The sequence below is a fragment of the Mesocricetus auratus genome, unplaced genomic scaffold (genome assembly GCF_017639785.1).
Source record: "Mesocricetus auratus isolate SY011 unplaced genomic scaffold, BCM_Maur_2.0 Super-Scaffold_100001, whole genome shotgun sequence".
NCBI classification, from domain to species: domain Eukaryota; kingdom Metazoa; phylum Chordata; class Mammalia; order Rodentia; family Cricetidae; genus Mesocricetus; species Mesocricetus auratus.
In genome coordinates, this window is record NW_024429187.1 from 3,315,120 (window position 1) to 3,327,370 (window position 12,251).

Here is a 12,251-nt window from a genome sequence, read left to right on the forward strand (position 1 = left end):
AAAGAGGCACACAAGTATGAAATTGCTAGAAATTAATGATGTTTCTATTATCAGAGCTCTTGTCTGCTTAAGGCTACAATACAGAGCAGTCCATCCCTTTTGGTTCAATGTTAACTTGGTCGCAATTAACTAATTTGAACTTCTAGGTAGACTAGGGGTCTTAGTTGACAACTCACATTACTAACTTTAGTTATTTTACTCTATGGAGAAGATGTGTCTATTCCAAACTTACTAAGTCTTTTTACTTGATAATGTTTATATATTCTTGACATACCTGTTTGCTTGGTATTTTAAGAACACTAGGTCTGAGGATTTTTACATCTTTATTTTTTTCTCTGAAAAGAGTATGCTCACCTATATTCACTTATTAGATGTACTAGCCACTCCCCTTTTAAAATAAAATGTATCAATCTACTCCCAGACATCTTAAATAAAACATTCTTGGATGAACCCAGCTTGGTGTGCATGCTTAAAAAACCACCACACACCATACATCCTTGCCAACTGCATTATTTTTGTAGCAACCACTCACCAGATTTTTTTCTTTTAATTTAGTCTGATGCTTCCTGGGACATACTTGCAAATCAGCAAGTATTCATCTTTAACTTAAAAAAAAAAGTTGACACTGAAAAAGGTCAGCCTGTGCCGGGTGACTCTTGTGCACAGGTGTCTGGTGGCATCTCTGTGAGCTCACACAAGAAGACTGGGTCAGGATTTCTAAAAAGCTGCTAGATAAAACAGATGGGTTCATGGAACTAACACACAGACCCAGCAGAACAAGAATTAATTACACAGAACTGAATGAACTGTTAAAAGATGATTGTGGGTTTTGCTGAGAATATTGCTGATGTCTTAATGCCCTACTTCCTGGATGTAAGTAATCCTCCACTCTTTTCTGCAACTCTTCATTACTGCTAACAGTCTGACCCTTTGTAATCTAAGTTTTCTCCTTGCCTGTCTCCTCAGTCCCAAAGGTCCTCCTGAGTACAGATGGTCCCTAGTCACTGAGTCCTGAGTACACTGGTCTCTATCACTGAGTCATGAGTACACTGGTCTCTAGTCACTGAGTCCTGAGTACACTGGTCTCTATCACTGAGTCCTGAGTACAGCTGGTCTCTATCACTGAGTCCTGAGTACACTGGTCTCTATCACTGAGTCCTGAGTACACTGGTCTCTATCACTGAGTCCTGAGTACAGCTGGTCTCTATCACTGAGTCCTGAGTACAGCTGGTCTCTATCACTGAGTCCTGAGTACACTGGTCTCTATCACTGAGTCCTGAGTACACCGGTCTCTAGTCACTGAGTCCTGAGTACAGTGGTCTCTATCACTGAGTCCTGAGTACACTGTTCTCTAGTCACTGAGTCCTGAGTACACGGTCTCTAGTCACTGAGTCCTGAGTACAGTGGTTTCTATCACTGAGTCCTGAGTACACGGTCTCTAGTCACTGAGTCCTGAGTACACTGGTCTCTATCACTGAGTCCTGAGTACACTGGTCTCTATCACTGAGTCCTGAGTACACTGGTTTCTATCACTGAGTCTGCCTCAGATTGGAAGCACCATGGGCTGAAGCTTCAGCCTCACACTTTAAGGAGCACCAGTGCAGCTGAACGTACAAGCTTTGTTCATCGCTTTCTGGGAAAGCAGTCCTGCTATCTGGCTCAGAGTTCCCAGCATCTCAGGTACATGAAGGATGGTCACTTCCTGGCAGGCCCCAAAAGCCCAGAGTATTTGGGGAACATCTGAAATCCGGGAATTAACCCAAATCTTTTACTAGGATTGAAACCTGATGTTGAGTTCCTCACTTACATTTCTAGTCTCAAGAGGCTTTAAAAAAAATCTGAGGGTCCTTCAAAAATTCTGAGCAAAGTCATTAAAAGACCCATTAGAGGAATGGCAGAGTACCGTTCTTGTCACACCACAAGAGCAATCAGGCCAAATCTAAAGAGACTAACTCCACAGCCTCCTGTGCCATCTCCAAGGGAGACAGGTTTTGTTCTCAACAACAGGGCCTCTGACAGATGCACATCACAGTCCCCACTGACTAGGCTTGACCACATTCAGACTTCTCCCCTCCAACAAGCCCTTAAACTTTGGCTCACCCTAAGCTTAAGCAAGCAGATGCACAACTTTCTCCTCATTCCAAGTATCAGCTGACCAGACCAAAACGGTTGTGATCATGCAATCCGCTTACCCTCTCCACTTGGCTCCACTCCCATAGAGTTCCTGCTAGTTTTCTGGCCTTGCCTAGAAAGGAGATGTTCCTGTGCTTGGTGCTGAGATAGGTGAGGGTCTAAGGAAAGCATGAGCCTCTCTTCTACCTAAGTACAGATTGGTTTTTATCTGGCATCCTGTAACAAACCGTCTATTTGCAAACTCCAAATTATGTTATTGTCTTCTAACAAAAGTGATTAGCTGGGTGTGGTGACATTTGTCTGTAATACCAGCTACTTAAAAAGATGAGGAAGAAAAATCACTTGAGCCCAGGAGTTCAAGGCCAGTCTGGGCAACATACCAAGCCCCAGTCTCAAAGATAAATAAATCAATTTTTTCAGTATCACTCCAAAAACCATAATAAACATGGTGGCATGTTCACATAATGCCAGTTGTGATGGAAGGATTATGAATTGTAGACCAGCCTGGGCTCACAGTGAGGCCGTCTTTTAAAAAAGACTTAGGTAAAAAGGTAGGAGTAGATACCTACAGGAAGCACTGAAGGCAGAGCTTCTGTCCAGAGTGCCAGCCACTCAGCCTTCAGTCAGCTGCCCACCCACCTCTCTCATTCGTAAAATGAAAGGCCACAGAATTCCATGTCTCTTCTATCTTACCATTCTAAATAGGAGTTTAGAAGATATGAACTTGGTAGATCCGAGTATCAAAAATAAATTGGTCTAACTAAGAGTTAAGAGGATGACTCAATAAAGTGCCTATTGCTCAAGCAATGAGACCCCAGAGTTCAATATCCAGAACTCAGGTTGAAAAACCTTGAAGGAAAGACAAGCAATCCTAGAGCTCATGGCCAGCAAGTCCAGACAAATCTCAATGCTAGGTGGGGAGGGAACTGTTAAAAACACCCTACATCAACCGTTGGCCTACACACACACACACACACAGGTTTAACTAAGACAAGGCTGTTTGTTTGTAAGTCAAGAGAGAAGCAAGAAAGGCTAGTAAGTATCTAGGTAAATCTCAGCAGCCCAATAGAAACGATATTCTGTAATCTTTCAGTAATATCAAAAATTTGAGTTCCTGCTGTGTGTGGTGACACATGCATATAATCTCAGGACTTAGGAAACTGAGGCAAGAAGATTACAAGTTTCTGGCCAGCTTGGACTACACAGTAAATCCCTTTCTCAAAACAAATGAGGAGAGTGATAAGATTTTTAAAATAACTTAAGGTAAAGACTCCCGACAATCAAGCCCAGAGTCACTTCATATGTCTATACAAGGCAAATTACTCAGCTATAAAAAGGGACTAAATATAGATTCATGTTATACAACAAACATTAAAAAATTATACCACATGAAAGAAGACACAAAAAGCCACACATTATGTTAATCCACCGAGGCATAAAGCAAAATTACTGGAAGCTGGGGCAGAGAGAAATACAAAGGGACTGCTAAGGGATGTGTTGGCAAGTACTAAAAATGTTCTGGAATAAGATCACGGTGACATCTACAACCTTGTGAATATCCTAAAAACCAGTGGACACTTAAAAATGGAGATTTTTACACAATGTGAATGATGAATGCCTTTTTTAAAAATGGGTTTTAAAAACTAATCATAACCAATAATCCAGCACTTAGGAAGCAAAGGAAAGAGGACTGAAAGATGATCTGAGCTCCCTCCAAAGAAGCAAAGACTGGAGTATAGCTCAGTGGAGGGTGCTTGCCTTTCTGCATAGGACCTGAGTCCCATCCCTAACACGGGGTGGAGAGGAGTCAGTTACTTTCTGCATACCAAATCCCATTCACAAACTCTCTACCCCACATACCTAACCAAGTCTCCCTACCAAAACCTGTAGCTGCAGAAATTTTATATGAAATGTGTAGTATATACATCTAGCACACACACACACCACCGTGAATTCCTTAAATCAGTTCAAGAATACAGCACCTAATATAAGCACTTTGTAAAACAGATGGTACACTGCTGTTTAGGGAATAAAGACAGGAAGGGGGATTCTGTATTGTCAAGCACAAATACAATTTTCTTGGTTTTTTTTTTTTGAGGCATGGTCTGTCTCTCTGTCTCTCTCTCTCTCTCTCGTGTGTGTGTGTGTGTGTGTGTGTGTGTGTGTGTGTGTGTGTGTGTGTGTGTGTTATGCGTGTGTAGCCCTGGCTATCCTGGAACTCCTCTTTAGACCAGGCTGGCCTCAAGCGTACAGAAATTCAACTGCCTCTGCCACCCAAAATATAGGAATATTCTTAATCTTCACTTTCTAATAAAGCTGGCCAATCATAAAGAAAAGTCTTATTCTAATAATCTACACTGGATCTCAGTGTTAAAAGTAATCAAGGCCAATGAAGAAAAATACCTCCTAGTCAAACATTCGGTAAGGTAATTTTTTTTTATTATTTGAGTGACCTTTTTCCTTGGGGGACAGGGATGACAATTGCTGGCCGTGGTGACCTTTGCATTTTCACTTCACTCTAGGAATCTGGTCAGTAACATTATGCCTGGTATCAATTAGTCACTTATATACCTCAATGTCATCCTGAATCTTCAATCTTCTGAAATTAGTTCCAGATGGTCAAAGCACTTATAAATGGCCTTTCTAAGCAAGCTAAACAACAGAATAGGCCCACAGCATCAAAGTGCCAATCACTCAACAAGGAGAACCCAAGCACATCTTGTTTTCTAATGTCACGCCTGAACAGCTTGACTCTTTCCTGAGTATAGTCACCACCACAAATAACAAACTGTAAGAAACAAAATTCTATGCTAATATCTAACAACACTGTTTTCCCTGTACTTTTTTTTTTAATTTCTTTTGAGCCAGGATCTCAGACTGATCTCCATGCATCAATATTTCTTTAGCCTCCAACTAACTGGGACTAAAGGCTTGCACTGCCATACCCAACAAAATAAATCATTTTAAGGGCAAACTGATTCTTCATCATGTATTTGACATTTCAATGACTAGATCAGTGCCCTAGTCATTAAAGTGGAACTTATTTTATAGCAAACACGGGAACACAGTTATATTAAAGCTAAAAACACGTAAGAACTCAGTATAGACAGCATCTACTCGGTCTTCAGAAAAGAACCCACCAACTGGATACTTCTAACTATTTTGATTAAATTGTATTACCCATACTTAACTGTTTCTTTCCTGTTGTTTTGTTTGTTGTTTTTTTTTCAAGACACGATTTCTCCATGTAACCACCCTGCAGTCCTGTTGAGACCAGGCTAGTTTTGAACGCACAGAGATCCGCCAGTCTCTGCCTACTGAGTACTGGGATTAAAGGCATGTGTCACCACACCTGGCTTACTTAACACTTTAATAAGTGAAAAGTATCACAATCAACTGAGTTTGAGTTCTCCACTCTCTAACTTATTTCTAGTCATCATCACCTAAATCAGTGTTAAGGTTTTAACCCTTCAGAAAGTAAAAGAGAGCTAGGGGAATGGATCAGTCCATAAAGTACTGTTTTAAAACATCTTGCAAGCAAGAGGACTTGAGTTTAATCCCTAGAACCCATGTTTTAAAAAAAAGCCAAAGGTGGTGCAACTGCAACCCCAGCAAGAGAGAGGAAGGGATCAGGAAGTCACAGGGACTCACTTGCTGTCAAGTCCTAGGCCAGTGAGAAACCCTGCCTGAAAATGCGGCAGAAGGCAGTTTCTAAGTGACTGCACACATCCGTGGCCCACACACTAGAACAGAGGTGAAAAGAAAGCTGGGCGTGGCTGTTCACACCTGTACTCCCAGCACATCTGGAGGCAGAGGCAGCACTAGTGAGCAAGTGGACTACAGTGAGACTCTGCCAAAAAATAAAGCAAGATAGCCAGCAGACATCCTATTTCATATACAACAAGACACAAAACATGGGAAGCAGAACGTTTCAGCAACAGATTTCAAACTTTCAAAAGAGCATAGCCCCGAAACTACCAACTGGTAAAGGGGCACTGTACGCACAGTGAGCATTCAAATGTTTACTAAGCTGGGACACCGTTTGGTAGGACTCTCCGAGACAAGATGTCATGTAGCTGGGGATGGCTCACGCTCTGTGACAGGCTCGCCTTGTGCTCTTCATCTTGCGGCCTCTTCCTCGCAAAGGTTAGGGTTACAGCCACCATGCCAGATTCACCGCAGCAGCCACCTACTCAACCCTACTACCAGCGGTGCTCCTCCTTCCCAAACCTCCACATCACTTCTCACTGAAGTTATGCTGGTTACGATCAAACAGAAAGCAAAGCAGGCTACATAACTCACTTGTGGTAAGAGATACAGAGTGGCAGAAAACAAGATGATAAAAGCCCCCACCTTTCTAACACAGCAGCCCCTTTATAATCATCTCCAAACAAACTTTCATTACAATTTCCACAGTGAAAACCAATTTCCCCAGAGTAGTCAAGACCATTTTTCTGTTTGTTTACTTGAATTCTTGTTTTTTTGAGACAGGGTTTCTCTTTGTAGTCTTGGCTGTCATGGCACTCTCTCTGTAGACCAGGCTGGCCTCCACCTCACAGAGATCCGCCTGCCTCTGCCTCAAGTGCTAGGATTAAAGGCGTGCGTGACCAATGCCCGGCAGTACCAAATTTTTTTACTTGTTTTTCTAATACATCTAAATTATTCAGACAAAATTCATTCTCAGAAAATAGTTATCAACATATCTCTTTACAGAATTGCCTTTGATATTGAAACAAGATAAGTTCTTTTTGATGGTCAAAGTACAGCTTAAGGACACAGGTCAGTTTAGCAAATAGAACACCTCCAATTAAAGCAAAGGAAAAAATTCCCTTTAAAAAAACAGATCGATAGGTAAACACTGTTAGCACCTCTGATAACAGTGAACTGAAACTTTGAAGTCTTGAATTATTTCCCAGCTAGATGAGCAAACCTAGGACAAGTAAGCTGGGACAAAAGCACGAGATCAAACAAAACCAGCTGTCACCAAACATTAGCAGTTCACCCGAGTCAACCCAGAACCCAAAAGATCACCCAATCTCACAAAGTTCCCTAAAATGTTAAAAAAAAAAAAAAATGACTTAGTGGGTGAGGTGCTTGCTTGCTATGCAAACATGAGAACATGAGGCTAAGTTCCTATTTCTAGCACCCATGGGAAAAGCCACCCAGAATCTGTAATATCAGCATCAGGAAGTAAAGACAGGAGTACCCAAGGGGCTTGAGGTCAGTCGATCAGTAAGCCCCAGATCCAGTGAAAGAACCTTTTTCAAAAAATAAGGTGGAGAGCAACTGAGGACCCCATGCCTGCACACAGGGAGTGCACCTACACAGGTGTGCAAGCATCAGACACAGACCACAAAGTTGTGGTGAGAGCCAAGCATGGTGGCACACGCCTGTGCCTGTAATTCCAGCACCTAAGAGGCAGAGGCAGGGACATCCTGATGCTAGGAGACCTGTCTCAAAAAGGAAAAACAAAACAACAAAAACCATATCACCGTCAGGTTTGAGGTCTACTATGCAAGGAAAGCTACAACTGACCATTTCACTTTTCAAGAATTCTCAAAGCCCAAAAGAGTCCCTTGCCTTGATGAAGACAGTAAGGTATAGGGAGACTAAGTGACCAACCCAAGCACAGAACACCAAACTTAAGAAATATAACCTGGATCTCCTGACTTCCATGCCAAAGCCTATATGACAGCCCTAAAACCTTATAAAACATGATTTAAAGGAAAACCCATTTTGGAAGACTCACTTTTCTACAAATTTAAGTTGGAAACAATTTTAGTTTGCTTTGATACCATTCACCAGTCTATGGGGGAGGGGGACCAGCAAAGAACTGTCATATAACAAGTCCAGCCACAAATGGGACATCTACACACTCCCTTCCCCGCAAGGATCAGAAACTATCTTGTAAGAGGGAGTGAAAGACTGTAAGAGTCAAAAGTCATGGAGGATCAGGGCAAAATATGTCTTACGGATACCACAAGACACTGCACTCATGAACTCACAGCAGCTGGAGTGCTACCCAAACCCTGCACAAACTCAAGTATGTCAGCATTCCAACATGGAGACAGGGAGAGGCTCATGAGCCCCCACTGCTGTCTGAGGAGCTATGGGAGCTGATGGTTTCTGGAGGAAGAAAAGTCAGTCTGTGGCCCCTGCTAGGTTTACTACATGCAAGTAAATGATTCCAAACTCACAGTAGAGAGGCAGCACAAATTAGACTTGGTGGGTTATTTTAGGAACTCCAGGGTAAGAGTAGATCTGAGAGAAGTTAGGGGGAGGAGTTAGGTGGAGGAATAATAGGATGAACACAACTAAAATACATTGTATGCATGCATGAAATTCTCAAAAAAAATAAAAACATTTATACAGACAATAAGAAGTTTAAAAAGCCTCTTCAAAGAAAACCAAGCTTGTATTTACCAAGTACATATTTTGATGTCATTTGAAAGTTTGTTTTTTGGGTATTGGGGGGTGAAAGTTGTTGTTGATGAAGTTTTCATGTAGCCCAGACTGTCCTCAAACTTACTATGTAGTCTAGGTTGGCCTTGTCTCCTGTCTCTACCTCCCAAGCGCTGGAATTGCAGGCATATGCGTCCATGCTTGCCTTCAAACGCTGTAATTCTTGTGGCTGGAGAGAAGGCCCAGGGTTTAAGAGTACATACTGTTTTCCAGAGAACCTGAGTTCAATTCCTAGCACTCACATTAAGTGGTTCACAACCACCTGTAACTCCAGCTCCAGGAAACCCATGCTTCTGGCTTCTATATTTATACATACAGGCACACATAATTTTTAAAAATTAAAACAATGTATCTTTTATAGAATTGTAATTCTTTCCGAAAATACCTCATCTAGGAAATCAGAGACACTATTTTCTCTGTTGGTACCTGGGTAGACCTAACCTAAGCTATGGAGTATAATAGAGCACAGCCCTGCCTGCCTTATTCGAAGCTATATAGGAGCTGGATTGGGTACATACAAGAGCTCCCCTGGTCACACTTGCCAGGGGAATGGAGTAATTCCCTGCTCTACCATTAACTAGCTGGCAGATAATGCCCCTGCTCCATGCAAATGACCACAATACCATCTACTTTAAGCAATCCTGGATCTTAAATCTTTAATCACCAACATTCATAAATAATCAAAAATTTTCACACAAAAAAAACATTTAAGGCCATGTGTTACCCACTCGGGAGGCTGAGAAGGAGAATAGTTGCATTCAGAGGTCGGCCTGGGCAACATAGAAAGATCTTGTCTTTAAAACATTTTTTAATTAATATTTGGGAAGCACTTCATATGTTACTTCATTAAACACACCTAATAGCCCTGCAAATCAGACAGACAGGTATCATTACACATGTTTTATAGATAAACTGAGGCGGAGAGAAACAGAGCAGGAATAATGAAGATCTAACTTTAAGCTGCAGAATTCAGGGTGAAATCCTCAAGTTTCACATTTTTTCCAATATACCTGTCATTTGATAATAGGAGTAGGGAGTGACCCTGATGCTGGCAGCAGTAAATGACTCCCAACTGCTTAAACAAGGCTACAGGGTCAAAGTCCCAAACTCACACACCCAGTATAAAAGTGCCACCTCTTCTTGAACTACAAGGAACTAAACTTAGCTCCTGCGAAACCAAGGGTAACTGTCATTTATAACAGAGGATAACATCAAGGAGTAAAGAGATTTTAAATTAGGAACAAGAATCTTTTATATCAAAAGACAGTTTCAGTTGAAACGATAGATACAATTAAATAGTGCTAAACAGAAGAAAGATCTCCTCGCACCATTATTATGCTACATCTAAAGGAAGCTCCACTTTGGATTGTTACTTCTTGGGTTTGTTACATAGTATCATGCTTCTAAACTATTACCCAAATACACCCAAGTAATGAATCTACTCTAGACTCAACCCTGATACCAAAACAAACAGCATTTGCACCACACCATTCCCATCTAAGAACTGCAACTAGACTATCAGAGGCTAAACCCATCCTAGGTTATGGATTTGGGTTTTCCCAACTCTGATCAAACCACTGGCTCTTATAATTAACTCTTATGAACCTGTCACTTATATTCTCATGCCAATTACAACTTTCTCACAGCTATAGCAAAATCTCTTCTTATAGCGTTTACTATAACAAAATAAAACATATATTAAATCTCTCAAGCACCTAATAATATAAAGTTCTCTACCATGGAAATTAAACAGCAATTATCTTTCTGGAGTTTACAAGAAGGACTAGATAATTTGGAATATCCTTATTTTTAGAAAATGCTTACTTACGTTTAAAGGCTACTACTCTTACATACACAGAGATGACACACCTGTCCCGCTTATAAGATGTTAGTTACTATCCTGCTTTGCCAACTTCCTTCCTTCTAAAGGAGTTAAAAGTTTAGCCTGTTAAGTTAGTAACTAAGAATCCCAGGGAGGTCCCATTAACTAGCACAAGTGAAATGAACAAAAGCAGAACTACAAGAGGCGCCCAAATTCCTGCACAGGTGAAACACGCAACAGCATCAGCCCCTCCTCTCATCAACTGGAGAAGATCGTGGACAAGCTTTCCTTTGCAAACCGTCGCTCGACAAAAAGTCAGGACGTAGGTGTCAGCTTCACAGTCCCATTCCAAACACTAAATTTAAGCGATTCCCATAGCAAATTACCCAGGGCGTTCTGTTATTTACTCAAGTGTCAGGCAGTTCCCAGGGATGCCCAGCAAACGATAATTTAGTCCCCAGGATAAGCTCCTCGCCACACGAGGATGACTCCCCTTACTTGGTGCCAACTGTACCCTGCACACTCCGAAAACAGGGGGCGAGTCCTGAATACCAGGGGTTGCGAGGGCAACGTTTGTGTTTTATTATGGGCTCAGAAGAGTCCCCAATGCTGAAAAGCGCGACCTATAACCCTAGAGTCAGTTTCCAACTGTGCTTCCACCCAGGATCATTCTATCCCAAACGGAAGCCAATTATCAGTTGTAACAAGGCCTGGAGGGGAGAGGGAAGAACAGTGAGGTTTGAAGAAGAAAAATAAAAAGTTCACCTAAGAGACACGGGAAAGGCGGGGGGGCTTCGAGGGAGGAGGAGGTCAACACCGAAGGTGCTGAAAAGCCCAACTACAAAAGACCCTTTTCTGCCCGGGAGTGCAGGCAGAGCGAGGCACAGTCGGTCATTCGGACGCAGTGCGGGGGGTCAGGGGTCCCCCCAAGGCCCGCAGCTTTGTCCGGCCGCGCCGCGGGGCCGGGCAGGGGTGTGCGCCGTGGCCGGGCGCGGCCCCCGATCGCGGGCCCCCTCGCTCGCGCGGCTCCCCCAGCACCAGGCCTCTGTCCCCGCCGCCTCCCCTCCCCCCTCCCCGACCCCCGGCAACTTTCCCCCCCTCCCCGGGCCTCCCCGCCTCACCTCTCAGCAGCACGCAGAAGCTGCAGGCCAGGAGGCTCCTCAGCACGGCCCCCATCTTCCCCCCTCGGCGCGCGCTCGCGGCCCTCACCGGCGACCGGCGGCCAGGGGACGCGCGAGCGAGGAGCCGGGGCGGCCGCCGCAGCGGCGGGTCTGCACGCTCATGCTTTCCGCGGCCGGGAGGAGGAGGAGGAGGAGGAGGAGAAGAAAGGAAGCAAAGGGCGCACGTCAGGGCTCTAGCGCGCCGCTCCGGCCCGGGCTCGCGCGACGCCAGCGCCTGCCCCCATGCCGCCGCCTCCTCCCGCGGCGCCCCACGTCCCCCCGCGCGGCGCCTCATTCAGCCTCTTCCTCTCGCCGCGGCGCAGGGATCCGCCGCGGGGCCGCCGCCGTCTCCCTGCGCGCCCGACCCCCCCCCCCTCCTCCTCAGCGCGCCGCCGCCGCCGGACCCCGGGAGCCGCCGCCGCCGCCGCGCGCGCCAACGGCCCTCCGAGTCCCCCCGCGAGCTGGGCCTCGCGAGCCCCGGCAGGCCGACGGGGAAAAGGTCTTCCCGGGGCGCATTCCAATGGGATTCTTTCCCCGGGCGGCGGAGGGCGTGAGGCGACGTCGGCCGACACTGGGGCCGGCGTGGTCGGGACTACTTTCTGCGTCCCGGCCTGTCGCCGCCCGCCCCGCTCTTTGTGCGCCCGGCCGCGGAGCCAGGTGGAGCTGCGGGACCC

At 44.7% G+C, this 12,251-nt stretch overlaps 1 protein-coding gene across 2 annotated transcripts in view; it reads right to left on the reverse strand.

The window, feature by feature from the left end:
• The window catches only part of Lrp6 (LDL receptor related protein 6), a 122,375-nt gene extending 110,487 nt beyond the window's left edge, over window positions 1-11,888 (reverse strand). The window contains exon 1 of one of the 2 annotated variants that reach the window (XM_040743418.1): window positions 11,539-11,888. In XM_040743418.1, the coding sequence (XP_040599352.1) occupies window positions 11,539-11,872 (334 nt within the window). In that variant the 5' untranslated portion in view covers window positions 11,873-11,888. The remainder of the gene's footprint in view (window positions 1-11,538) is intronic. The other variant, XM_040743419.1, reaches the window with a different exon arrangement.
• Between the last annotated feature and the right edge of the window lie 363 nt (window positions 11,889-12,251).